Source organism: Andrena cerasifolii, chromosome 14 (assembly GCF_050908995.1).
Source record: "Andrena cerasifolii isolate SP2316 chromosome 14, iyAndCera1_principal, whole genome shotgun sequence".
NCBI classification, from domain to species: Eukaryota; Metazoa; Arthropoda; class Insecta; order Hymenoptera; family Andrenidae; genus Andrena; species Andrena cerasifolii.
Window position 1 is genome coordinate 6105695 of NC_135131.1, and position 27615 is coordinate 6133309.

Below are 27615 nucleotides of genomic sequence, written 5' to 3' on the forward strand. Positions count from 1 at the left end.
AGCAGGAGGCAGCGTGCGAGCAGTTCGCACTGCGGCGCTGGCTTCTCGATACGTGACGTGCTCGGGGCATTCGTGAAGTAATCACAGTCAGTGTACGTTTCTGACGATTCGCTCCTTTGTAGATTTCACGTTTTCCACGTAAATAAGAGCAAAGCAGTGGGTGTCGTGAAGCGGCGTGTCGCGGCGAAGACTCGTGTGCGACCGTAGGCGTCACCAGTGACAGTTAGCCTAGACTCGAAAAGGGTGTGGGCCACGACGCCAGGAAACATTAGGTAAGATCTCGCTACAACGTTCGCGCGACGACGTTTTCGTTGCTCGTGCTTCTCGGAGCGAGAGCGCGACCGGAGGGTGTCGTATTAAACTGAACGGCTAGTCTAGCTCTTCGTAAAAAGTAGCATTTTTATAAACGCGAAGAACGGACCATCGCACCACATTTCCGTCGGTCACATGCGCCAACCCACTGAAATATTGCATTAGAATTCCCGGGATAGGAGCGATGCGTTGCGTTTAAAAACCGAATCTCCCTCTTTCACCGTCTTTGTAAACAATCGTCGAGCTGGGAATACGTTTCCCGTCGCCGCGAATAAGCACAGCCGACCGTCGCGTCGGTCGTGTGAGTATCCACCGACGGCGGCCTGCGGCGAGATCTATAACCGCGAAATCGAAAGTCCGACCCCGGCCCTTCCTTGCATCAACTCGAAAATATAGGTTAAGACATTTGTGTCTGGTTTTAAAGCGGACTTCTGCGCCGCGCTGCTGTGTCCTCTCGTTGCCCCCAAATTTGGTGCCGTGCTAGGAATACGCGCTTACGAGAGCTCGTAGGAAGTCGACGCAAGCAAGCGTGTCCTTTAAAGTACATCCGAAATACGATCGATTCTCGTCGTCGTGCAATTATCGAAACTGATTCATAATCCGCGTGCCATCGCGACAGGTACGTGCACGCACTGGGGCACGGGGAGCGAAAAAACTAGCGCGTTCAGCGTGACGGACGTGCGACCGATGGTGTGTCAACATTCCTCGAGGGAAATTACTTTGACGAGTCTTCTCGCGAGCCGAAAACGAATGCACAGACACTGCCGTACGATCGATCTGTTTCTCGTGTCAGTCCAACGTTTCTGTGGGAAATTCTCGGGTGTCCCGTGAACGCGTGACCGACCGCCAACTGTCCCGCGTAAAGGGGGGGGGGAAAGAAAGAAGCGACGAACGGTAGGAAACGGTGCAAAAGGAAAGGAAACGTTCGGCTGCGGGAACGCGTAGCGTGGAAAAAAAGTTGGTCCGCTCGGTGGGATGCGTACGAATAAAAGCTAGGCCTCTGGCCAAATCACGGGAGGTGAATGGCCGCGACCGTACAGAGTCCCATTCACGCATTAAAGGCTCCCGGTACGTTTTCGGAACCGGTTGCACGAAATCCATGGGAAAATGGCCGAACACCGTGGGAGCAGCCTGTGCGTGTGTTGGTTTGTATGCGCGCGTTTGCTGCTGCTCGCTGCGTGTGTGCTGCTCTGTGCTTACGTCGATTTCCTTAGCCAGGCTACATATGTATTTCGTTCCCTTAATTTGACGTGGTCGAACGCGGACGTAACGACACAGCGTCGTTGCACGCCGCATCGCATACTAATTTCCCAGCAACCAAGCGAAATTAAATGCGCCTCTGCACGCAAAACGCTTCCGGCCCGCTTATCGATATTTCGACAGTGGATTCGCGCGAAACGCCATTGCGTTGCACACGCTTTATTTTCATCCCCCCTCCACTTCTCTCTTTCTCGCCGCTGTTCAACGATCGACCATTTCGAGGAGATCCTTTTCCATTGCTCGATCATATTTGCGTTTCCGTTGATGTCACAGTCGGCACAGGGACCCCCCCCCCCACCCCACCCCGTGATAACGCAAATTATCCCGTCGACGTATCGCGTCGGCACTCGCACGAAGATTACACTCCTCCTAATCCACTGCGCGTGCAAACGCAAATACGTAGACAGTGTTATTCCTAGGCGTACACGCGATAATCCGAATTAAGAATGAAATTTAATGGAATTGGTGGACAGGCGAATAAAAGGAACTCGTTCACTGGTAAATTTCTAGTTTCGTCGCATTTAGTAACAAGTATTTAATACTGCGAGCAACAACACTTTGATTCCTCTCACTGAATCGGCATCATCGGTTATTTATAATCGTCCATTAGCAATGATTTCCCGGAGAGGAAGAGTAAAGGTTCCCGTAATATCTGCGCGATCGAATTGTAAATGAAATGTTTGGGCACTGTATGGACGCGCAGAGAATTCACGATAAACGACAGGCAGGCCCTAGGTATCGCCGTGCCTTTCAGCTCCCGTTTTCCATTTCACCGCGGCGTTTGATCGGATGCAAAGTTCGGGTAGTTTCTGTTTCACAGGCTATCAATTCCAAGGGGAAGGTTTTTCACGAATCCACCGATACAGTTTCACAAATGACAGCGCGGTATCAACGGATTCCATTGAAATTCCATGCCGTTGAATCGCGCCGGCACAATCAAGCCGCGCTATGCGAGCTCCGCCGATGAACTACCTACCTTGGATAAATTCTCATTTACAAAGAGGGATTCAGCTAAAATTTCTCTGCCTTCTGCGACAGAAGAATCACTCGTGTTTCGCGGGTCTGTTCGAGCTAGGAAATCGTCCTTCGTGTAAATTGTAACATTACGCTCCAAAATACGTATCGCTGTACCGAAATCATGTTCCACGCCTGCTAATCAGCGTGACCAGCGAAACCTATTAAACATTGCGCAAGCTACAAGTTTCTTTATCACAGCGAAGCCGTGTAGATCGGAACTCGACATAAAAGTTTCTAATTCGACTGAATCCGAGTTCGAAGGTCGCGACTAGCGTCAGTTTCGATAAGTGTAGCGATTCTGCGATCGAAATCGATAACCCGTTAATATAGTACTCCACGGATCACCAATTTGCGACGAGAAGTGCTGGCCAGTAATCAGAGAGATGCATGGAATACAGTCGCATCGGAAAGTAAATTGGTTACTATTTAAATTTGCATAACTTTTTTAAAATTGGTCCAAACGACTTGAGTTTTTTTTAGAAGCTAGCGGAATTAGTTCTCTAGGTGACGTGTTTCGTCGTTTTGAAAAAAATTGCAACTGGTCGGAATAGCGATGAAAATAGTGAAGGGGTTTTTTTTTCAAATTTTATTCTGAGCCTGTAATGAAAAAAATAACCGTTTGTGGATTGAAGTAAGTTGTATACATGCTGAAAATTTGCTCAGAGCAACGTTAACTGATTTAGATGAAATTTTCAGCATCTATACAACTTACTTCAATCCACAAACAATTTTTTTTTAATTTCATTACAGCCCCAGAAAAAAATTTGAAAAAACGATCTTCACTATTTTGATCGCTATTCTGACCAGTTGATTTTTTTTTCAAAACCACGAAACACGCCACCTAGAGAACTAATTCCACTAGCTTCTAAAAAAATCTCAAGTCGTTTGGACCAATTTTAAAAAAGTTATGCGATTTTAAAGAGTGTCAACTTGCTTCCCGATGCGACTGTAGATCTATTCGAAGTTTTCTAATCGCGAGCTCACCTAACCGAGATCTGTTCGCGTTTCCCATGGAAATCACGCCTTTTGTCATAACAGAGTGGAAACGCAGGCTTGCTGTCTGTTCTGCGATGCCCCCTGTCCTTGATTCCATCGGTGATCGATGACAGGCTGTGCGGAGGATATCACGATCAAACAATGGGATCGAGGATTCATTGTATGCGTAATCGACGATCCGTATATCCTTCGCGAGTCGCGTCGATTTCGAGATACTGCTCCGCGGGCAGGAAAAACGGCGATCTGCATCGCGAAGCGTGTGATTCATTCGCTAATTGATAGGCATTTCTGGAATGCTAGTCGGTTAGGAGAAAAAACCTTCTGCGCCGTAATAAAGGCCCGACGCGCATCTTCTCCTCTCGAGTCTCGTTGGGAGGAAAACATTGCACGCTTCGCCGATAGCAGGGTATATTAATCCACCGGAGTGATTCCCGAGATTGTTCCCGAGGATTTTTCGAAGGGGGATGATGCTGAGAGCTGGAATGTGCGTGCTCAGAGTTCCACGGTGGAAGTCGGCGGAACGTCGCGAACTGGGGCAGATAACGAAGCGGTTCTGTTATCACGCCACTGCCCGAAGACGACTAGCTGCGAGATAAGGTTCATTCATTGGCTCGAATGCCGTTTCGCAACGGTCGTAGGCGTAGACCCGTGCATTTCGGCGATAGGAGCCAACATCGATCGCGACTCGGGGGTTTATGAATTGCTTATTCAGCTCGAACGGTATTGCGGGACGATCAACCCCCGTTTATTTTCGGCTCTCGGATAATCGACGGGGAATCTATTTCTACGAAGAAGACCCTCGTATCTTGATGCTTCTCCCCCGTGTAATCCGACTGCGGGTCAATTGGACGCTAGCTGCGAGACTTTCGCTGAATTTAAACGGACATTTTCGCGCGGCCACTTCAGCCACGTTTACGGCCGTTCGTCATCCTCTGTCAGGCCACCACCTGTTTCCGTGGTCGGTGTGCTTTATTCGAGGAGTCAGTAGACCGGAAGGCGATCGTCAATCTGACCGGAAGATTCTATAGCACCGGAAGATCGTGAAAGGCGGTGCAATTAAGACGGGATTGTTTCGCCGCGCTGTTTGTACCGGGCGATAAAACAGCTAAGGAATGCCAGCAATGATACTGAAAGTTCTTCTAATCGCATCGACTCCATCTTAATTACTCTGATTACTTTCGCACCTCTAATTCCTTCGATCAGCGTTAGTTACAAGGGGAGGACACCATGTGGTAGACACCGATTTTTATGAGCCTTGGCGCGATGGATCTGTGTCGAAAATAAGTAAATATGGGCCTTAATAATGGAGATATTTACATGGAAATTATTAAGAATTTCATAGTGGGCTTTTAATGGGTAAAAATCCCACACTACCCTCGCGCCCACGGGGGATTGCTCTCTGAAGAAGTCGGGGTGCCTTTTGAAGATTTCCCCAAGTTAAAAAACAAATTTATAAAAAAAATTTATAAAGTTTTTTTTAACGTGGAGACATCTTCAAAAGGAACCCTGACGCCTCCAGAAAGAAATCTCCCGCGGGTGTCAGGGAAGTGTGGGATTTTTACCCACTAAAACCCTAAATTTTTAATAATTTACATGTAAATATCTCTATTATTACAGCCTATTGACTGAAACGCTCAGACACCTATTTACTTATTTTCGACACAGATTCATCGTGCCAAGGCTTATCAAAATCGGTGTCTACCACATGGTGTCCTCTCCTTGTTAGCCGAACACAGTGGTGCATAATGACATTGTTTTTTCAAATCAGTCTACAGGTCGTAATTTTTCAGTGAACTTGACGATTCTTTTTTTAAATTCTTTGCAATTATATTCTTCATCGATACTGATCTTCTTAAAGTGCTGTATATTTCGGTAAATATAAAAAAATCGGCAACGAGATTCAAAATTCGGACTGCTCGATAGAGAATTTAATTGCGTAGAATTTAAAAAAGAAGAATTGTCGAGTTTACTGAAAAATTACGACCTGTAGACTGATTTGAAAAAACAATGTCATTACGTACCACTGTGCGCACCCTCGAGATGGTGTCACAAAACCTGGCTGGTGAAATTTCGCTCTCGTTAAACAAGATAATAACGGAGGCTCGTAGCTTTCTGCTGAAACCCAAGCGAAAATGAAAGTCACCCCCTCGTTTCTTTCGAATCGCGATGGGGGATCGTCGCTTCTCGGATCTTTCATTAAAACTTTACGACGCCGGGCAAAGAACAACGTAATATCCACGGCGTATTCTTCACGCACGAAAGCTTCCCACTATACGTTTTCGTATTCGCGATCCCATGAATGTCATCTGTGCTTGATTAAAACTTCGGCAACCCTCGCGAACACTTCTTCCAACAATAACGCGACCGTGCGAATCAACGTAATGGCGAAACTAGTTTTTTTCAGTTCAGGCTCGACTTTTGATTTGTTATGGCGCACAGTGCGGCACTTGAATGGGGATTTGGGACAAAAATAATTAAGTTAACTGAGATTTAGTACATAAATATAGTAATTATAATGAAAATTATATTAAAATAATACAAGGTAATATAAAGTACATATAAAATACAAATAAATAACACACACACATATATAAATATATAAACAAATAATTTAATATGATACTTATTGATACTGTATGTTTTTTGGGGTATTATATTTTACATTCATATACCTTAATTAAGAACTTATGGTTATATAGGACTAGCCTTACTACCTGGCTTCGCCCGAAATTTAGATTCTGATTTTATAAAAAAAAATTATTTAATTTTTTTTTAAAAATAGTCACATTTATCTTGAATAGCTAGGTATAATGAATTGGGACACATTTCGTGACCCCAGAGTTTTATATTATTAATTTATATTGCAAATGTGCTCGCAATACATGGACGGGAATAGTTTCCTGCAGCTCCCTGTAAATTTCCATTGAAATCGTTCGCGATTTTCGAGATTTTACGTCCACCGTTTTGGAAAACGTACTTTCTGTGAAATCACGTTTGAAGTTGGACATCGTCATCCGATCTCATGTGCAGGCTCGTACATTTTTTACTGTAATTCCTTCAATTTTTAAATTTTCGGGGCCCGGTTGCGCTTCAAATACGTAGAAAAGATGTAGCTAGCGGAATATGCAAACATCCTAGAAACCAATTTTCGAAAATTTTCAGGGTAACCTACCCGCTTAAAATAACTACCTAGATCAGAATTGAACATTGATTTTTCATTTCTTAGCGAATAGACAAGTGAAGGATCGAGTGCAGCGAGTGCGTGATCACAAGTAAATCCTCAATTAATATAACGAATAAAAAATAAATTTCATTGTATCCGTCTCTGCTGCGAGGCCGTCGTGGTATAATGTAAAGAATTTGCCTGCTTCCGTGGCGCATTCAACCCACCGGTAGGTTATTAGTAGAATTTTAATAACATTCCCCGATGCAACGTCGTAAAATATAGCCCTGTGCTTTCACCGATACTGCTCGTCCCAGTTTCCCCATAATCACGAAAAGAAAAATAAGAAAATCGTCGGTGCCTCCGGCCCCGCTGCCTATTTGCAATGTAAATAATATCATTCTGCGAGGCAGACGGAGCAATGTTGCAATTTTTCATGCGGCCCGCGAATAATTTGCACAAGTCGCAGTAAGTTGTGTAGGTCACGTAGGAAACTTTGATCGCTAGACACGCGGTGTGTGTCTCGCGTGAAGCGAATCACGAGATCGCATTAATTAACCCAATTTCTTTTTCGCCCGAGGAAACGACGATGTCTTGGGAGCACGAGACGCGAGCGGCAGCGAAATAAATTTTTCTAAAAGGCCAAATTAATTGGGTCCTCCCTGTAACAGATTTCCATAAATGTCGCACGATTTACTACCTGCGAAATCGATCAAAGAAACTGATGATGGTACATATTAGGGATTCGGGTAAATAGAATCGTCGCGAATCAGTTCCGATAAGCCGCGAAAAATCGTGCAGCGCACGAATTCGCTGTCGCGGATACGCTCGATCGTTGCAAAACCGATCAAGGACCTCTGGCTCCGCGGACTGGTCGGCCTTGAATTAGTAGGTATTCGATGACTGACGAACATATCGTGTCCGCGCGCACATCCGGATTGATCGTGATCGTGACACAGAAATTGGCTTCGAGCGATCGCGGAATCGTCGGCATGTCTCTGCAAAAATCGTTCTCACGGATATCGCTCCCCTGCCGCCGGCGCCTCCTCCGATTTTTAAAAAAGAATAACGCCCGATTCCCACGACATTCCGGCGGGCTCGGGTGGAGCGGAATGTTTATCAAATTTCTTCGAGGGGCTATGATCGATCCCCGGCTCACAAACGCTGCCGCTTCGTCCTCCAACGAGCCAGCCGACCTTCTTTGCGATACCGAAATTTTCTTTCGAAAGCTGAATGATCGAGTCACCGCCGGAGCCAAGTCCGACTCTGTGCCGGGTTGCTCCGCTCGGACGCGGATCCTAAATGCGTTCAACGACTGAAAATTTTAATAGTCCACCGAAAATAACTCAACGTAACGAGCTGGTATTCCAGCCGCAGCGTGTTTAACGTTCAAATCCGCCGTTAAGATTCCTGGAAGTACTCTCTCGCTATGAATATAACAACCGTAGCTCTACGTGCGTCACAAAGAAACAGCGCGCGTATACGAAACCGAGGATATTTAATCGCGTGTCGCGCGCACCGCGTGGCCGTAATATCGCGGGTACCGATCGCCCGGCCACGAGGATTTTCGGGGACCGGTTGATTCTTTAAAGAATCACGTAGAGGCTAATTATGAAATCTGAAGGAATCTTGCCTATAGCTGCGAGACTATACGCCCGGCGGTTTCGACGTTTACTGCCACGATCGATCCAACAGCGTGCAACCTTTCTCATAGATTAGCACTCGATGTCGCTACTTGCTTATCAGGCTTTGCAAGCAAATTGTCTAACGTGGAAACTTTCTGCCCTTGCGCCCGGTCGCCGGGAAAGGGTGAGCGACTGTCCGAAGCTTTTAAACGAGGATCGTTTGGCCGCGAACCATGACCTGCATCAAAGCGCAACGTGCGCCACATGTTCGGCTTTCGATGCAAATGCGATGACGGTAACCTTTAAACAGTCGAAAGGTTCTCTTCGGAATTCGTTACGGCCTTAAATGCGTCGTTGAAGATTAAAAGCCGCGATCGTGCAACGGGCGATTAAATCGCGCGACACGTTTCCCGGATCGATGGATACGTTCTCGGCGGACAAAAATATATGTACGTTTCAATTTTCAAGCAGATTACGGCCAGTCACTTCGACGCGGACGACGATCGATTTAATAGTGAAATATATAATTTTCTCCGCGAAGAAAACAGCTACTGGGGCACGATGCAAGGGAAATTGATACCGTGTCGCAGCGTCGCGTGAAATAATGGATCGTTCAACTTTTCTAGAACGTCCGCATAAGTTTTGTAGCTGGCTGACTTACGACTCGGTATAATTGGATCGGTGGAATTTAATCTGGAAGCGTGAGGGTGAAAATGCAAGGGAAACAATTGCAATGCTCGACGTTCTTTCTTGATCTTTCGCCTGCAATTTTAAACCGACAGCGCAACAACCGTGGAAATCCGCTTTTTAATATGTTTTCTTGGCACTGATAACACAATTACATTCCACGGGAACAAAGCAAGGTAGTATTTCACTCGTTTTCATTGTAAACGGTGTTGTCCGCGCGACTTCTGGATCGCTTTTCTCACGTAGAATCGGAAACGCTTTATCGCCGGAGTCGGACTTAATATACAGCCGGTCTAATTAACAGACTTAATAATTCATTTGTACGGGAGGCGCGCTCGTCTACGATTTTATCGCGGCGCCTCGTTCCCGCGCTCGTCAGGTTTGTCGCGAAAGATTTAAGTCTTTCGTACGACGCCGTTGAAACTTATCTTGCTCGGGTTATCGTGTTGTGACGATCAATTAGAATTACGTTAAATGGCAGAGTATCGTACGAGCAAACCTTCTTATTACTACTAACTGCACGAATACTCAAAACGCCACCCGTTTCACGGTGGAATTGTGCAACTAAATATTGACGGAGACAAAAGTTGGTTAAAGCTCCGCGGAAATAATGAAGTTTACCAAAGCAATGTAGGTTAAAGCAGTTTGGATATTTACGAGAAATGCTCTAGATATTTAATTACTGCAGATCGATAAGTGCGCTATCGATCACGTCGCAATGCCCGCGCTTACTCACGCACGTTATCAATTCGGAATTCCTCCAGTTTAATAAAATAATAACAAACGCGCGAAATAACAAATATGGCCGCCGCTTAATCCCGGGGATGAAAGTCTGCTGGTAACGAAACGTGCTCCATGAATTTACCAGAGGATTAATGCATTTCGAATATGCAGCCAAAGCCCCTTTTCCCCGTTTATCTTCTCTCTATTTTTTTTTTTTTTTTTATCACCACCCGCGACTTCGTTCTCACTTAATATTTATCAGAACCTCTAGTTCCAATCCCCAGGCATTTCCATTTCCCCGTGCTTTTCTCTGCGAGCAATTTAAACGATCCCGGTGGCGATCTACGGCTTCTGTCCGCGCGCTGCGTGATACACGCAAGTGCACGCATGTTCCTGATAATAAGTAATAAATTTTGCAATTTAGTATAGTGGGACGTTCATTACCTCTGCACCCTCGTTCGGTGCACGTGTACAAAGTGTCGCCGTAACCGTCGTATAAACTCTGCCGCATCAAAGCCGTGGAAAACGCGTCTATTTCCGAAGGAAATTGCAACATTAAACCAGCAATTTTCCTATCCCCTCGAACATAATTCCGTATCTTCCGAACGCTTTCATCCCGTCTCGAACCAATTCGCCTTCTATCGCTGCAGTAAATTAGGTAAACGCTTCAGCGGAGATCACCGTATTTTTCTCTCCAAATATTTCTTCGCTTTGAGACTGTTCTCGCTGATGCGGCTCTGTCTCGTGCGTTTTCCCACGTGAGCCATGTTGAAGCTGATTGCTTGGGAGGCTCGGCGAGCCCCGTCACATTTACCAGTTCGCCTCACAATCAGCTTGGAAATGATAGTCGTGACGTAATTAGTACGAAATCGTACGACTGTATCCGTTGGAAATGCCGCTCCGCCGGATGGATTCCCATGGTTCGCTCGGATTGGGACAAACGTAGCTGCGCGAATCACGGGGACAGAGTAGGCAGCCGCGTTGCAGATTAAGTCCCGACTCGCGCTCAAGTATATTTTACTCGCGACCGGTGCCATTCTACGCCCGGCGACGGTGAAAATCGATTCTTTTCCCCGTTGCTAATCGAGTCGATTTGGCGGCTTATCAGCTTCACCGTTTTTCGCAGGGCGCCGCGTTCCGCTCTCAGCTGATTTAATTTCTGCCACGAGCTCCGGGTTATTCAATTATGCAGCGACGTTAAAACTGAAGCGACTTTCGTCTCGACGTTTCCCGCCGTGATTCCGCGAAACGATGTCTATTCCAAGGCGATTGTGTTGTCTACCTGAAACCGGGCTCCGCGAATATGTCGCTTGGAAAGCTGGAATTACACGGAGGGGTCTGACTTGGCCTGAGCTGGCTGTCGATGTTAAACCACGTCGTATGTAGTATTTTCTGAACCGTTGCGTCAGGAACAGAGCGGGACGGGATGGAACGTAACGTGCGGTCGCTCTCGCAATGGCTCTTTATATCGCTCACGTGCTACAGAACGCGTTCAAACCGACAGCCGTTTAATCCTAGCCAGCTTTAAATCTATTGTGCCATTGTGCCGTAATAATTCCCCGGCGAGTCGCTCGAAAACTATCGTCGGATCTTCAATGTATCCATTGCGTTCGTTTCGGACCGTTTGTCTCAGTGTTTGCCGTTCGAGCGAATTTTCCGTCAACCGCTGCCCGGAGTTGTTAGTTTGCACATTCTCGTTCGCAAACGGCTGCCTCATAGAATCAGGATTTCTACTGGAACATTGCGAAACCCGCGCATCTCTGATTCCTTTTACCTTTTGCTGACGTAGCAAATTAAATGCACATGTACGCTTGTAATGTTTGGATCGTTCTTGATCTAGCTTGCATCATTCGCATGTTCCGGAATGCATGTTCGATCGAACGCCGCTCGGTTGCGTTTCACGGCTGATACATCTCCAGATCGACGCGTACCTCGCTCGAGAAAGGGCTTTGTGCTTGCGCGAGGGCATCAGCAATTTCGCGGCGCCGAAAGTGTCTCGGCGGGCGAGCGTTTACTGTGTTGGGCGAGTCGAGGCAACGGATCTCGGTCTGTCAGAAAAATGAATTTTCGGAGACGCCGGAGTGTCCTTTTGCCCCATCGCTATTCGCAACCGATATGGAACCTGCTCGCGTGTTTGCACGCTCCAGCGAGCATGAATCGCTCGGTAGATCGCATTAAGAATCACACGGGCGTCGATTGAAATTGACATCTATTTGTCAAGACCTGTTTAGTCTGTGCTCAACACTCGCGAGGATTGCACTTTGTTGCTGGAAAACCGCTCGTGCTCTCGCGCTTTTGCTGTGGCCATTTTCGACCTTCGGGTTTTCTATTTGTTTTATTGTACCTATGTGTATGTACAGAAGGGTGGCTCTTATTTTCGACTATTCAATTTTCTTCGCGACACCCCCGGAATAGTTCCTAATAATAAAACAAAATCTGTGTACATCTTGAGCCCGATCGGATAAGGGAAAAGGTGCCCCTGGGCTCTTGAACATTTAAATAATTATTTAACAACTCGCAAAGGCGATTTTGTATAATATCCCCCGAGTTATTGATTACGTAAAAAAATATGTCAAATAAAAATTGTGGATCCAGGCAAGGAGTATCTTTTATGTTCTATTAGTTTTTCTCGTGCGGCAAACGGTTTTCGAAAAAAGTCCGAAAAACTAAAAAAAAATGTATTTTTTAAATTTTGAAAGTTTAAATCCTTCTCCAACACTTTTTATTTATGAAGGCGAAAAAATTGTAATTTTTATTTTCGGTATTTGATATGTCACGAATGTTTCCTGAAATTTAGGGACCGAAACTCGCAAAAATATGGGAGATATAAACATCAGAGATGTAATCAATAGCTTGGAGAATATTATATAAAATCGACGTTGTGAGCTGTTAAATAATTATTTAAATATTCAAGAGCTCAGCGGCACCTTTTCCCGTTATCCGATCGGGCTCAAACTTTACACAGATTTTCTTTTTATAATTTGGAACTATTCTGGGGGGTGCCGCGAAGAAAATCTTAAGAAAAAAATTCACCAAGAGTAAATAAGAGCCACCCTAATGCACATACGTGCCCTGTCAACTGTACTACAGTAAATAAAGAAATTAAATTCGCCAAAGTGTTTCTTCTTGCTTCAAGTGGAGCCAATTGGATCGCAACGCGCATTATTTATTCCGCCGTTAAAATGCGACCATTTGTGCCAAAGAAACCTGGTCAACTAATGCGTTCAAAATTTTCATCGACAAGTTAAGAACTCAACGATCGAGGAATGTTCGTGTCAATCTAATTAAACGTTCGCGAAATGTAAATCAGCGTTTCGCGAAATGAAGTTCTTATTATCGGATTATCCGGCGATTTCAACGAAGAACGCTCTTTAAAACACGATTACTCGGGCGTGCTTTTGCGATTAGATTATTTATCGCGCTAGCGCAGCAAATTCTCGGATAAGAGAAAAATAGGAAACAGAGGGGCGTGGAGATAGAGCGCAGTGAATCGAGGATGGCGAAGGTGACAATTTATAAAACTCTACGGTTCCTCTTTTAACTGTCTAACAAACGCAAAGTCTTGGAATTCGATTATAGAATTCCCGCGAGCAATTAGACTCTTTGCGTCAGCAAAGTGCATTTGCTGGAAAATTTGCAAGACTGAAAATCAAAGTTCCAGCTCCGTGCACTTGACGAAGCAAGCGGCGCGGCGCGTCAAACGCTGCCTCTCGGAAACGGATCTTCGAAGACACCCTTCGCGAAATATAGTGTGCCCCCAGAGCTTTGATCGGACCCTCCCCTCGAAACAAACGTATCATAGACCTTCTCCTCGTCTCCTTTTCATACTGTTTCTTCTCCGCCTCTCTATGGCCGGTTCTTTGACGGTGCGCCGATCAAAAGGCCGTTTTACGTGCGCTGTCCTCAAAGCACAACGGTGAACATCCTTTTCGGCGTGCATTACGTGTCACGGTATGCAGTGGCTTTGTCGATTCACGGTGCGTGCGAGTCGCGTCCTCGAGCGGAGGTGGACGCCGGTGGTGTGCGAGATGATGGAACGTAAATGTTGAGAAGTGGCCGACCACTGTTCGCTAAAAATCGACTCCCGACGAGTCTGGTATTAATTCGAAGCGGAACAGGCAAAGCTCGGGAGAACTTCTCCGAATGTTTACAATAATCCTTTCATCTTTCTGCGCAGTGGGACAGTTCAGAATCCGAGTGCTCGGAGGCTGAGGACTCAAATGAGTTAAGGGCCATCGTTGGGCCCGACATCTGCGCGATGGACACTGTGGACAGTGCCAGCAAGCGGCAAGCTACTCGTGTCTTCAAGAAGTCTAGTCTGAATGGAAAGATCACGGTGTACCTTGGGAAAAGAGATTTCGTCGATCACATAACCCACGTGGACCCTATCGGTAAGATTCGCAGAAGCAAATTAACACCGGGGTGTAGATGTCCTTAGATCACTCGTGTCGGTAGTTTAAAGATCAAGATGAGATTGACCTTGCACTAGCAGTTGCGCAACGGCCGTTGCACGATATCAGTCGAGGGTTACTCCTCGACAGCGAGTGTATGTGTGCCATTGGGACGATCCATTCAAGCGAAAGAATCAATGGCCGTTCGAAAGCCTGCTCCCTCGCACCTCCGAATAGCAATTGGAAAACTCGATTTACTCGGCGACCAATTCGTTTCGAGCGCCAAGGCTGCTTAAAGCCTCCTGACCGATAGCTGTCGAATGGTTACAGACGGGGTCGTGCTGATTGACCCGGACGACGTGAAGAATCGCAAAGTCTTCGGCCATGTTCTGGCCGTGTTCAAGTACGGCAGAGAGGACCTGGACGTTCTTGGGCTGTCGTTTCGCAAGGACCTCTACCTCGCGGCCGATCAAATCTATCCGGTGGTACCTGGCTCCCAGCAGAGGGAACTCACGCGGTTGCAGGAGAGGCTGATCAGGAAATTGGGCAGCAACGCGTACCCGTTTTACTTCGAGCTGCCACCCCATTGCCCCGCGTCGGTCACGCTGCAACCCGCGCCCGGCGACACCGGCAAACCATGCGGCGTCGACTACGAATTTAAAGCATTCGTGGGCGTGACGCAGGACGAGAAACCGCACAAACGGTACGTGTGCATCTTGATAAAGAGAGCACCCTACTAGCTAGCCTTTCCAACACTTCTCGCACTTATTCTCCCGTCTTTAACGAATTCCTCCCCTCCTACGAGACTTTCGGTTCGCCAAGATTCACGGCCGTGAATTGTGCGTTGCAGGGACCTGGTGAGACTGGCCATACGAAAGATTATGTACGCGCCCTCGAAGCAAGGCGAGCAGCCCTCTGTCGAAGTCAGCAAAGAGTTCATGATGTCGCCGAACAAGCTGTATCTCGAGGCGTCCCTCGACAAGGAACTCTATCACCACGGCGAGAACATTGCCGTGAACGTGCACATAGCGAACAATAGCAACCGGTCTGTTAAAAAGATCAAAGTGTCCGTGAGGCAATTCGCGGACATTTGTCTGTTCTCCACGGCGCAGTACAAGTGCACGGTCGCCGAAGCGGAGAGCGAGTGAGTATTATTCAATTTGTTATTCTTTCAGACAGTCGAACGGTAGAAAACGTGAAATTTAGTCATTGCGAATGCATGGCAACGAATCAACTCCACACACTGTCTTTCCAATTACATACGGCAGAAGCCATGCAAACAGATACGTACGAATTTCTCTTCGCTATTGTTTGTTGCCATGCGTTCGGAAGAGTTACAAGTTTTTCGACGTCTCCCTACTGAAAACATTCAGAACTCGCGACGTTTCCGCGGTAGAAGAACAAGAGTCGCGTGTCTGATCACGGTTGACTCGTTCCACTTGACCTGGCATCTTATATCTTATACATTATACATATATGCATGCATTTACTTTGAGAACGCGGCGCCTGGAGTCTATAGAATACTCCGAGACATTCTGTCTTCTGGATTGGTCGATATCCCTTGAACGAGTGTTTTATGTACCTACACCCGTGGCAGCTACTGAAAATTTACGAGTAATAGATTCTCCTCCGTGACTAGACACCGGCCACTCGAGATCTATCGACCCTAGCGCAGGAACACATAAATTCCAAAGAGCCATGATAAATTTCACTTCGCCCCGGGTATTCGCATTGCATCGAATAACTTGTATCAGCGGCTACCTTGTACCAGTTCCTGCGACTCGAACGAGCAGGGCGACGACAAATTCGGCAACCGTTCAAATCGGCTCCCGAACGTGTTTTCTATCGGTTCTTTCGGCGTCTTCTGCGAAGGGGAATGGGAATGAGAAGGTGAATGAGAATCGATTTGAACGCTTGTCCTGTTTCTCTCGCAGTTAGCTGCCTTAAAGTCGAACCTAAAGAATTTAAAGAATTTAAATTGCACGCGAAAGTATGGAACTAGATGGTAGACTAGTCGTACGCAGGAAAATCAGCCGAAGAAAGTGACGCACTACATGAGACTGTCCCGATTAGTATTAACGCTAGGTGTACAATGATAGAGCGCGATAAATGCCGAAAGGATATTGTGCAATGACGAAAAGGAAAATAAGATGATTGCACTGGCAGTATAGGGGTAGCGCCAGGATTCACCCTGAGCAAGGTCTTTTCTCTAAGGCCGACGCTTGCTGACAATAAAGACAAGCGAGGTCTTGCTCTAGACGGTCAGCTTAAACACGAGGACACCAATCTTGCATCTAGCACAATGTGAGTGCTCAAACATTGGTCGCCGTACTGTTTTTTTCTTTGCCAAACGTTCGGAGACGAAGACTGGAAACGGGCCAAATGATCCTAGGCGAAACTCTCACTGCTTCCATCGATCCAGTACTTGTTTTAAAAATAGTCAACAACGTATGTACATTCCGCAGACCAATGGACCTCGCTCTGTTCATGGTTCTTTTTTTTTTACCGAGGGTTTCAAGAGAGGTCTGCATTCACATTCGCCGAGCTCTTGCGACTCTCCTCCTTTCCCCTCGATCTGGACGATTGTCTTAACAGTGAGACACGCGCGCCGCAAGTCGAAAGGTGAATTACGCTCCGGGGGCGAAACTAGCAATTCATTCAGGCCCGTTTGCTGTTTTCGCGGACGACCATTGCTAAAACGAAGTACGATATTGTATGGGAACACCGTTCCAAAGTGGAATGCCAGTATTTTTCTTGGTGGTTGTTTGCTGGGAACATTTTATGAATATGGAACTTCGTCGGTGGTGGTCTACTGTTTTCCTGTACAAAGATCATTGGTCCCCCTTCTAACCCCCTCGCCCGATCCCCCCTCACGTTATTTTCTATTATCTCCGTGTTTGTGTCTTTCCACGATTGATATGCTGATCGATAAAACACCCAGGTTTATCCTCCTCTCATTCTCTCTATATCTCCCTGGACCCGTTCGAATCCGTAGTCTGTATTGCAGTGTGACGCACAAGCTGAAGTTTCGTGTATACACGCATACACACGCGTGGGTGTACTTATAATATTCGCAGCCCGTGTCAAGTAGTTTACTATTGCTCTGTTTCAACCGGGACATCGGGCTCGATGCAAATCTCCCGTAGCAGGGATTTCAAACCGTGGGATCTGTCGTGAAAGCTAGTCAGATGTAGTAAGATCTCGAACGGAATTCAGTTTGCTCAGAATTTATTGCAAATATGTACGATGCGACAGGAATTGATAGGGGACGAAGTCCAACGGACACGCGGGGGCGTTAGTTGCCGTTTCCTTGCGCTTTCATCTCGTGCCAGCGACCGTGCCGTAAAATTTCAGTACACCGAGTGCACGTCGGCAGGAATGTTCCTCGGATGGTTGGAGAAACCACCGGGTGGCAGCGTAACCAAATTTCAATTTCAAATGCAATTATTGCGCGGCCCGCGGCTCTGCAGAGCTACCGGGTAACGAACGTAGTCTCAAAGATTTTCAATTAACGCGCCCGAGAAATAGCTTCGCTCACTTGGATGTCTGATCTAAAAGAAAAGGCCAGAGGCCGGATAGATGCTACGCAGTCGTTTCCAAAGAAGCCTACGCTATTCCGAAAGCAGACCTCGCGACGAAAACGATGGAAAGGTTCAAAGGAAAATGCGCAGAACGTAATACATATCACGTGTACTTATTCCGGTGATCGGATGAGCCGGGCGAACCGGGATTCCGAGATCCGGATAATTAGGCCCGTGGCACGTTTACCTTCACCCTTCTGCTACGTGTTTGTCAGGGAGGGGTGCCCGGTGGGGCCAGGTTTCACGCTGAGCAAAGTGTTCTCTCTGACACCGCTTGTCGCCAACAACAAAAATAAATGGGGGCTAGCCCTCGACGGCCAGCTCAAACACGAGGACACCAATCTGGCGTCCAGCACCCTGTAAGGAAACTGCTGCTTGTCGATGGACGTCATCTACACGCCTGGATATACATATACATACATATGAATATCGACACCGTCGATCGAAAGTTTTGGCGCATGTACTCGCGCGGGAAACAGACGCGTACGCTTCCATCGCATGCCCCATCTCTCGTACACTCTCCACTTCCATCACGCCGGGCACAACGCGTCCAAATGCCACTTCGATCGCAACCACGCGCACTTTCCGTTTCAATCCTCAGCGATGATTGATTCCCGCGCAATTCCGGGATTACCCGCGCAAACGTTTTAAAAGCTTAACGCCTAAAGGCGTTAATCGTCCTCGGAATCGATAACGGTCACTTCGTAAAATTGGGATTAAGATATTGCTCCTACGTGTGACTCTCAGAGCGACCGATAAGAAGCGCTGCACCCAAACTCTCGATCGGTTCTGTGTGTACGTGCCTCTGTTTCTCTCACTCTCTTCCTCTCTCTTTCTCTCTCTCTTTCTATATCTATCATCTCTCTTTCTCTCTTTCTCTATTCGTATGAACATTGTACGGTTGATCACGCGTGCAATCACGATTTCTCTGTTTGCGAAGCTGCGTGTGCCCGAAATTGCGGTCACGTGTGCCAGGGGACCTGTAGCTAACTCGCGAGCTAACTTTGGTGATATCGATCGGCTGTTCAGCGGAGCCGACCTTTCGACGCCAGCTTGTCGCTGATCATTTCACGCATTCTTATTAGCTTCGCGATCACCGCGAATCCCTAGTTCGAACGAAGCAGCGGCCTGCACTGGAGTTTCCGTGGAAAACACGACATTCCTTCGGACGCCGGAAATCCGAGAATTAGTGGCTTCCTTCGTTCTCAACCCGAATCATGCTCATTATTTGTTAACCAATGCCTCGTGGATTAACTTCGCCGGGGGATTGTAAAGTGAGCATTGCAGCTCGAAACATTGGCCACATCGATCACGGACCAAATTCTTCGAGCACACGCACAGTTTTACGATATTACTCTCACGCAACGAGATTCATCAAGACTTTTCTCATTGTCAAACGGAAGAACTCTCTGTCACGCGTTAGAACCTGGATGAAGCTGTGGAACATCATCTGGATTCATGTTCCTCCAGGATGTTCCACTGCTTCGCTCAGTCCTAACTTTATTACGAAACATTCGCAGAATTATGGCGCCTTTCTTTCTTTTAATAGGCGGATTAAATAATTCGCAGCTCGAAACGGCAATGCCCATCCTCGTAAAAGGAACGTTCACTCCCGTTATTGTTTTCGATAGCGTAATAAAGCTGCAGCGCCCGACGGTAATTACACGCGATTATGGAAATAACAAGGGCACCATAATTCTGCGGCATGACAGGGGAGAAGTTGTGAAGACTAGTGTTGCGTTATACCATGCTCTGTATTCTTTCAATCGTTTCTTTTTGAGAAATATCGCTGGCTGACGATGTAGCGAATTGGCACGTTTAGTACAGAGTACAAAAGGAAACTTTAGGCATCACGTTGGCTGCTTGATAGAACACTAGTGCGTATGTATTTCTGGACACGATTTCTTCTACACTCTGCTGAGACAGATGCGTTTCATCGTCGGAACGATTACGGGTTCTAGATTCCAAGAACTTTCGAGCTTGAAACGTTAGAGGCGCGTTAGAGAATCGATTCTGTTCCGTCGCGTCGACACTGTCACGAATCCTAAATACTGTTAATCCGTGAAGAGATACGGCAGAGAGAACGAATTGCATTTGATGAGCGCGGTGGATGGGAGGATTATCAAACAATTCTAACTTGTTTCAAAGACAAATGCTGTTGTAAAGGGTTTTTAACTGTATGTTACCTACAATACTTTCTCGTTTCCTCTCTAAATTACGATTGAACATGTAGGTACATTTTACTGCATATCTTTTCAGTTCCAGGCAATGCCTTTAAGAAGGATTCCTATTCTATGGGCTAAAAACACAGGAAAATATTGGATTTTTTGTAGAAAATACTAGCGATTCGATGGATCTGAAATTTGGAATTTTGCACTGCGTGTTGGTGGATCATGCATAACTCCTATATTTATGATTAAAAATTAATAATAAAAAAACCACAGCTTCTTCAAAGACGCATAAAACCATGATCCAAATTGCAGATCAATCGGATCGCTAGTTTCTTTAAAAAAAAATCCCAAATTTTGCTACGTTTTAGCCGAAAAAATAAGATTCCCCTTAATAAGCATTTTCGTCTTTTTACTTATGAAAAAGTACCAATCAGATCGAAAGCTTATTTCTCGACAGTAGCATCTACACCGTTTCAACTACCACCTTGCATCGAGATCCCAATTCTTTTCGTATTTGTTCGACACTCCTCCTTCACCTGTACTCGTCACTTGCAAGAACTTCATACAAATAGTACGAATTCCAAAGCGTACAAGCTTGGCCAGAATCGACATATCCCACCCTTCCGCTTCTTCTCGTTTCAATGGATGCTTTGTACTTGTTGCTACGGAACTGCATGCTTCCGCCACTCTATACTCTACGTTCGCTTTCAACTCCTCCTCTGAGATTTTACAAAGTTACACATCTCCTTAATTATATCTACAATAATTCTACAACCTCGAATCTCGATAGTACCTTTTCAAGTGTTGATCGACTTACGCTTTCGCTGCTGTTCCTATCATCTGTGTGCAGAATGTCTGTTGTCCGCTAAAAGCAAAAAGCGTCTCCCCATTGCGGCGGGAGTACGCGTAGCGCTGCTGGTGCATGCTCAGTTTGGAAAATCTAATTTATAAGGGAGCCAGATGTGGATGGTAATTATGTCGTTTCGCAGTGTGGTGGATGCCTCGCAACGCGAGAACCTCGGGATTATCGTCCAATACAAAGTGAAAGTGAAACTCTGCCTCAGCCCACTTGCAGGGTAAGCCTGAACGCAATTACGTGTAATCGTAGGTACCATCGCCGGAAGGAGATGATTTTATAATTTCACGTGTCACGTTAACAGTGAACTAGTCGCCGAGCTGCCGTTCATCTTGATGCACCCTAAGCCGGAAGAAGAGGAGCCGGCACCACCCACCGCGCGTCCAAGTCCGACGCAAAAAGCAGACAGCGGCGAAATACCGCTCGACACGAACCTCATCCAATTGGACACGTACGTGGTCAATATTTGAGTAATGCTTTCGAGCTATTCTCGTCAGTCAGGATCATTTCGCTCGCTTCAACGAAATCATTCGACGCTCACGCGCGCCCACCACTCACAATAAGTCTCTTATTCCGATATTACCGGGAAAAACGCTTGGAGCGTTTTCTCGGAACGGAAGCGCGTTTGCCGCTTGCCGTCCGTAGCTCACAATTCAGTTCGCATCTCCTCAGGCTCACCGCGCGATCATCGCTTGCCCATTCCCGCGTATCGAGAAGCATCCGAAAAACGGCACCATGCGGTATAGCCCCTTTTAAATTTGCGCCGTGTCTTTCCCGTTGCAGGGAGGCTGACGGCGACGACGATATAATCTTCGAGGACTTTGCTCGCCTCAGGCTGAAAGGCGAGACGGAGGCCTGACCAAGTTGTTCCGACACCATTCACTTGTACGAAACGGCAAAACGTCCAATGTTCAAAAGCGTCGCATCGCCGACGAAAGTACGCCAGCTGATTCTATAAAAGATACTCGATTCGATGGAAATAATTGTCTCGCCTCGCAAGCTATCGCGAAGAATCACCTGTGTGCGTGTGCGTCTGTGTGTGCGCGCGTGTCGCAATGCCGTTCGACTCGGGATGAACGAAGCTTACAATTAGTCGCGCGCCGCGATGCAACACGAAAAAGAGCTTCGGTGTCGTTCGCCGAGCCATTCCCCTAGGAGTCCGTTTGCAATTCGTCGCCGGTCCATCGCGAATTTCTATCCGACACGAGACCAACATACGTTTAGAATGGTACTAATTCATGCACAAAAGAGTAGCACGCCTCCCGAGCAGGCGAATCGTACGTACCTCGAGTCGTCCCGGACTACGAGAACAATAACTATTTAGTCGCGGAAGCTCGGAAAAGCTCTCGTCCCAGGAGAACCGCGCCGCTCGCCCTTGGCGAGGCGCCCTTGCACTTTGACGCATTCTGTTCGTGACAAATAAAACGAGGCATCAAAGACTGAACACGCCGTTGAAGGAGGATATCCAAAAACTTTAGCCAATGACGTATTTATTATAGCTCTATCGATTACGAGCGACGAGAGGGTGGACTCATCTTTTCTGGGACAGGCGAGATCGCATTCAGAATAGGTGCGAAGCAGAGTCTCCGGCGGGACTATAAATGTAAACAGGGCAGGTGTTTCTGTTACTTTAATTACGTGGCCAGTAATATTACCTATATTGTAATTGCAGCCAGTGTTGCACGTTGATTCGCGCAAAATTAATCACTCCCCCCCCCCAGTCACAGACTTGGGTACACGCGTTACGTTTTCATCCAAGCCGAAAGGAACTCACACTTGTTTGCCGATCGCTCGGAGAAGAGAAATATAGACTATTACTAATTTATTTGTTTCCGTAGAATTATGGTAGTTTACTTTGTCGCAAACCTTTCGATTGTCCTCGATAGAAAGGTACACGTTGCACGTTTCCTTCTCGTTTTACCGTCTTAAAGGATTCGACTTATTGCAGGCAATTTTTACATCCGTAAGCTTACAGTTAGAGAACGAAAGAACGAATCTGTCTATGCTCTACGGCCTGGATATAACTCTCGATCATTTGGCGGAGTTACGAGGCGATCCGGTTAGACCTAATGCATTTCTTTTCCTACGTCGCAACAACGCATTATTTACCATTTAACGTAGCTTTGCAGCCAGAACTGTCGTCGAAGCGTCCGACGTTTACAGCGTTACAGGCCGCGAAACGACAATGAAACACACAAGGATTTCAAACGAATTGGGATCGATTGTAATTTCGGTTTATTACAGCTTCGGACGAGTGAAGAATTCGCGAAACAACTTCACCGGCTGTCAGCTAGAAGTGTCGAATGTTTAGAAATGATCGATAAGAATAATCGTGGGAAAGATGTGTTGCGTTGATCGTAGATATACCTACTGCATCTTTATCTTCGTACCTCGATGTCTTACACGCGATCGAAGTTCACGTTTTAAAGAATGTTTCTTTTTTTTTCCTATCATCGAATATCGAACGAACACTGCGGATTTCTTTGCAAAACATCGCAACAAGTTCAACGAATCCTACTTACAGTTAGACGTTATATATAAAAAATTTATATATGTACATGTACACACACCACCCAGCTGTGTATGGCTAGATATATGTATGTAAACCTGGCGTCACATGCTTAACAATGGATTAAGCAACGGTTATAAACAAGGATTAGATCAATTCCAGTGATTTAGCTTTTACACGTTTATACCGAGGCCAAGAAAGCATTTGGTTCTTCGCCACGTTACTAATCCTACGAATTTGTATTCCTTTTTTATGTATCACGTTTTTTTACCGAACGAAGTACGACAGTGCCATCCATATTATTGGGATTACTACTGAAAATTCTTTCTTCGAGGAGATCTCGACGGGCGCAGACGGAAATCGATGGATCCTCTAACAATTTACGTTCGGTGTTCGCCAATTTGATGGCGATTCTCAAGGGATAACGCATAATGAACTAAACAAGACTTTACTATATAATTCCAAGCGCAATTGGGAGAAAGGGATCATTCCAGGTGTACGTGACTAATGTAATATGCAAATATGCCTTTAGGAATAAACGTAAAATATTTAAGTATTCTCTAAGCGGCAGATCGTGGCATCTGACTCGATCTCGCTCGATCATAGTATCGCTGAATGTTACTGTGTTTTTATCCAGAGAAACTACGAGTCGCAAACAGTTCGAGGTAACTTTTAAGATTTCGATTTCAGCCAAGTCTTAGGTCTTAGACGATAGGGGGTAAGCGGTTGAACAGTTTGACGATGTCGCGAAGGTTTTTAATTCACATGACACTAAGTGGATGAAAGCGAGGTGTGTGTTTTACGGTTTGGGTTGTATCCGAAACCTTGAAGTAATTGAAGTAATTGGAATAATTGCTTCTTCTATTTGTCGCATTTTATGAGTCACTGGTCTGCAACTTAGGAACACTCTCTCTCTATGTTGTATTAGCACGATTCAGAGATTAACGCGGCCGTTGTCAATTCGTCGTTATTTTACTGATATTAATTGATACTTTCCCGAGGACACTATGACGAGAGCGGACGCGTTAATCAAAGGAACCTTCGCGTGCCGATCAGTGTAACTTACAATTAGTCTAATTGTATGTATCAAAGAGAATGAATGGGTGGCTCAAAACTGAAGAGAACTAATTAGCAAAGTAATGTCCTAAGAACGCACCGTCTCCAGAAAGAAAAAGAAGACACGTACGTCTAGAAGAAACCTACAAAGTTTCAGAAAGATTGGTGAAAACAGCTTCCGGAAAATCAGTTGTAATTTTGCAATAACTAAATATTTGAATACATCTGAATACAAAAACCATTGCATAAAAATATGCATGTACTTTCGGAAACAAATTCCCAAAGAATCGATTCTTTTTCTACCTCCTGACAGTAGGTAGCCACTTAAGGGGGTATTCTCGTCTAGAGGAACGAGATCCTCTTTTCTCTTTCGGGACGGCCTACAAAAAAAATTACGTAACTTTTACCGATAAGCATTATCCACGCGTACTTACTAACAATTCAGTACGTTGTAAAAAAAAATTTCAATCATATATAATAGTAATTATTGGAGATATGGGATTTTCTCAAAACGGTGTTTTTCATGACGGTACACACGATATCTCAACTTCTAGTGGGCCAATCTGGTCCATCTTTTTCGTACATCTTCAGAAAACATATAATTCTAGCCGGTAGCAGAATCAAGGCGAAATATTTTTTTTCACAAGTTTAAGGCCGTTTAAAGACGAAAAAAAAACACGGAAAAGATGAGTTTTAAATTCATAGTCCCGCCATTTTGTCAATTTTTAATTTATTTTCATAAATCTGCTACTGGATATAGCCACACTCTTACTGATTAAGAATCCTGTTGGTTTTTTCGTTTTTGCACACGCTTTACGGGATGACTCATATCTCCATTAATTATTATTATTATATATGGCTGAAATTTTGTTTACAACTAAGTCAAGTGTTAATAAATACGCGTGGATAATGCTCATCGGTGAAAACTTCGTGGTTTAATTGTACATCGCCCCCAAAGGAGAGCAAAAAATTGACCTTCTAGACGAGAATACCCCCTTAACGGGGAAAAAGTGAATTCGACAGGCCAAACGAATTGTAAACCTTCCGTTCGGTTCTCTTCAATTCTGAACCACAGAATTTAGCCAGAGACAACGTCGACCGTGCTCCTGGCGTTTTAACGTGCACATGTATATACAGGAGTCAAGGAAAGATAGTATTTTTTATCGATTTAGCATATACAAAGTGTATTTACGAGAGATTATCGATTATACCAAAGCCAGCATCTCTCTCTTCGATGTTTCGTGAGCAAAAAAAGCTTCTGGATGAACGGGAGGTACGAGCGTGCATGTTGCGCACCAACGAACATAGGATTCTCTAAGAATTACTGATCCAACCACCTACGGAATTCATTGTAGACGTCGACTTAACGTTTAAACTACCTCCAGGTAGAAGTGTGTTAGCGTTCATAAATTTGGGGTCTGAGGAGGGCAATTGGTCCGCAAGAAGGGTGTACCTACGCACTCTGACTCTGTGGAAAGAAAGAGACGGTAAGCCCCAAATTTATCGACGCAGAGGAACGAAAGGGAACGGATAGAAGGAATGCGGGCTTGTACAATACGCGCGAGAACATATTTTATATTCAAGTGCGCGGGTGCGCGCGAATATTTTTTGTATAATAACGAAATTCGGATGGTGGATCGAGAGGGGAGTTGTGGTGAACCTTGAACGAGCGAGTACAAGCTGGAGCAGAAGAGAGGCCATTCTACTGCACAAAAATTGCGACGCGAGCGTTGCTTCCTAAAGTCAATAATGGGTGCTGTTTACAACCGTACCGTGTCGTTTTAACGATCGCGTAGTGTCGATTATTGCGCTAATTCGATGTAACACGAACGAACCCATTACGCTTGAACCGTGAACATTTTATATCGAGCGATCCGCTCTGCCATCCTCCAGATTTTGCTCTTTCTCTCGTCTAAGCGGATCGAGTGTATTCATTAAACCACGTCGATGTTACTGATATGTCTAACACCTCCTCGGGGGAGGGCAATCTAAACGATAAACGGGACGCGTATTCGCGGTAAATTGTATATTGTCTAATCACGTTCGACGCGTAGATTTGCGCAGCGGGGCATAAAATAGTTGGCTAAGCTAGACGCGCGAGTCGCGGTAAAGGGGGAACAGTTTCGTCCATGTCCAAGTGCGCGTAGGTATGCGATCGCGGCGCTCGATTTCCGGCGCGAAATCGCGCGATCCTGTTGCGAAACGAGAAACGGCGAGGTTTCCAGATGTACGGGGCGAACGGCGCTGTCGCGTGTAAATTAAGTTTCAAGCGGGTTAATTTATTCGCCGCGAGCCACGGTTCGGAGAGACGAAGGGAAAAAGAACGACGCGTGTCCACCGAACAATTCATATTTCTACGAGAAGGGAGTGTTGCGGGAGAAACGAACGAAGCGAACATCTTATCAAAAGTGTGTATAGAAAGGAAATGGAAGAAGAGAGTAAATAGCGAGATACGTAATATATTATAATGTAGGTACATGTAAAAAATTGTGTATTCTCATATAGTGATACTTGTAATAATTTAATAAATCCTGTATATCGGACCGGCGTTCGTTGTGCCTATATCCAGTAGCCTTCCCTCCCGAGGGAGGGGCCCATTGCCGCCATTTCACAAGTATTTAGCGGTAAGTAGAAGAGTTTATGACCGATAAATTTTCATGCATTATTCGAGAGAGTAAAGCAGAACTTATTTTGATGGTAGCCGAGGAACATGGACCATAATTAAACTACCAGCGTGTGCGCACCTGCGGCTAATCCGCTTTGAACTTATTCTTCTTTACTTTCATCCGCGAGCAACAAGTATTTGACTGTGCGCCAAAGGGATTACTGATATCCAGTTTTCTGCGAACCTGCCGCCTCGTATTACGGTCTGCATACTTCAACACGCCGTCAGCTTTTAATCGATAACTGTAAAGCCAGCAGACACCTTGTAATTAGCTCGCTTATACGGCTAGTTCGTAGTTCTGAGCTATCGAAGCCATCCGAGAGAATCAGCACGAGGGAAGTTTAAAGCAACCTGGACAATCTATTTGCTAGGGGAAGAATGAAAGATTGGGTCTCGTTCTTCGATTTTTATTTGAAGTTCTATATGCAACTGCAAACCCCTTTTACAAACTCTTGCGATATATAACGCCTTAAAGCCCCTGTCGTGCCCTTTAATGAGGACCTTAATAAGCACTTTATCGCGCCCTGAACGACGTAATTTCCATCCGGATATCGCGTAAATAGCAACTGGTATACAGGATAACTCGTTGGAATTCACCACCGC

At 45.7% G+C, this 27615-nt stretch overlaps 1 protein-coding gene across 4 annotated transcripts; it reads left to right on the forward strand.

The window, feature by feature from the left end:
* Positions 1 to 59: 59 nt before the first annotated feature.
* Krz (beta-arrestin protein kurtz) lies at positions 60 to 26890 on the forward strand. Of its 4 annotated transcripts, none has more exons than XM_076826427.1 (8): positions 60 to 272; positions 13961 to 14174; positions 14505 to 14877; positions 15025 to 15318; positions 17971 to 18114; positions 20916 to 21002; positions 21087 to 21233; positions 21566 to 26890. In XM_076826427.1, exons 2-8 carry the CDS (start codon positions 14042 to 14044, stop codon positions 21639 to 21641), a joined length of 1254 nt encoding a protein of 417 aa, XP_076682542.1. In that variant the 5' UTR covers positions 60 to 272; positions 13961 to 14041; the 3' UTR covers positions 21642 to 26890. The 4 variants fall into 4 exon arrangements, with proteins under 4 accessions (XP_076682542.1, XP_076682540.1, XP_076682543.1 ...); XM_076826425.1 differs by lacking the exon at positions 60 to 272 and adding an exon at positions 13108 to 13288; XM_076826426.1 differs by lacking the exons at positions 60 to 272; positions 17971 to 18114 and adding exons at positions 13127 to 13288; positions 16341 to 16478.
* The last annotated feature ends 725 nt before the right edge of the window (positions 26891 to 27615 follow it).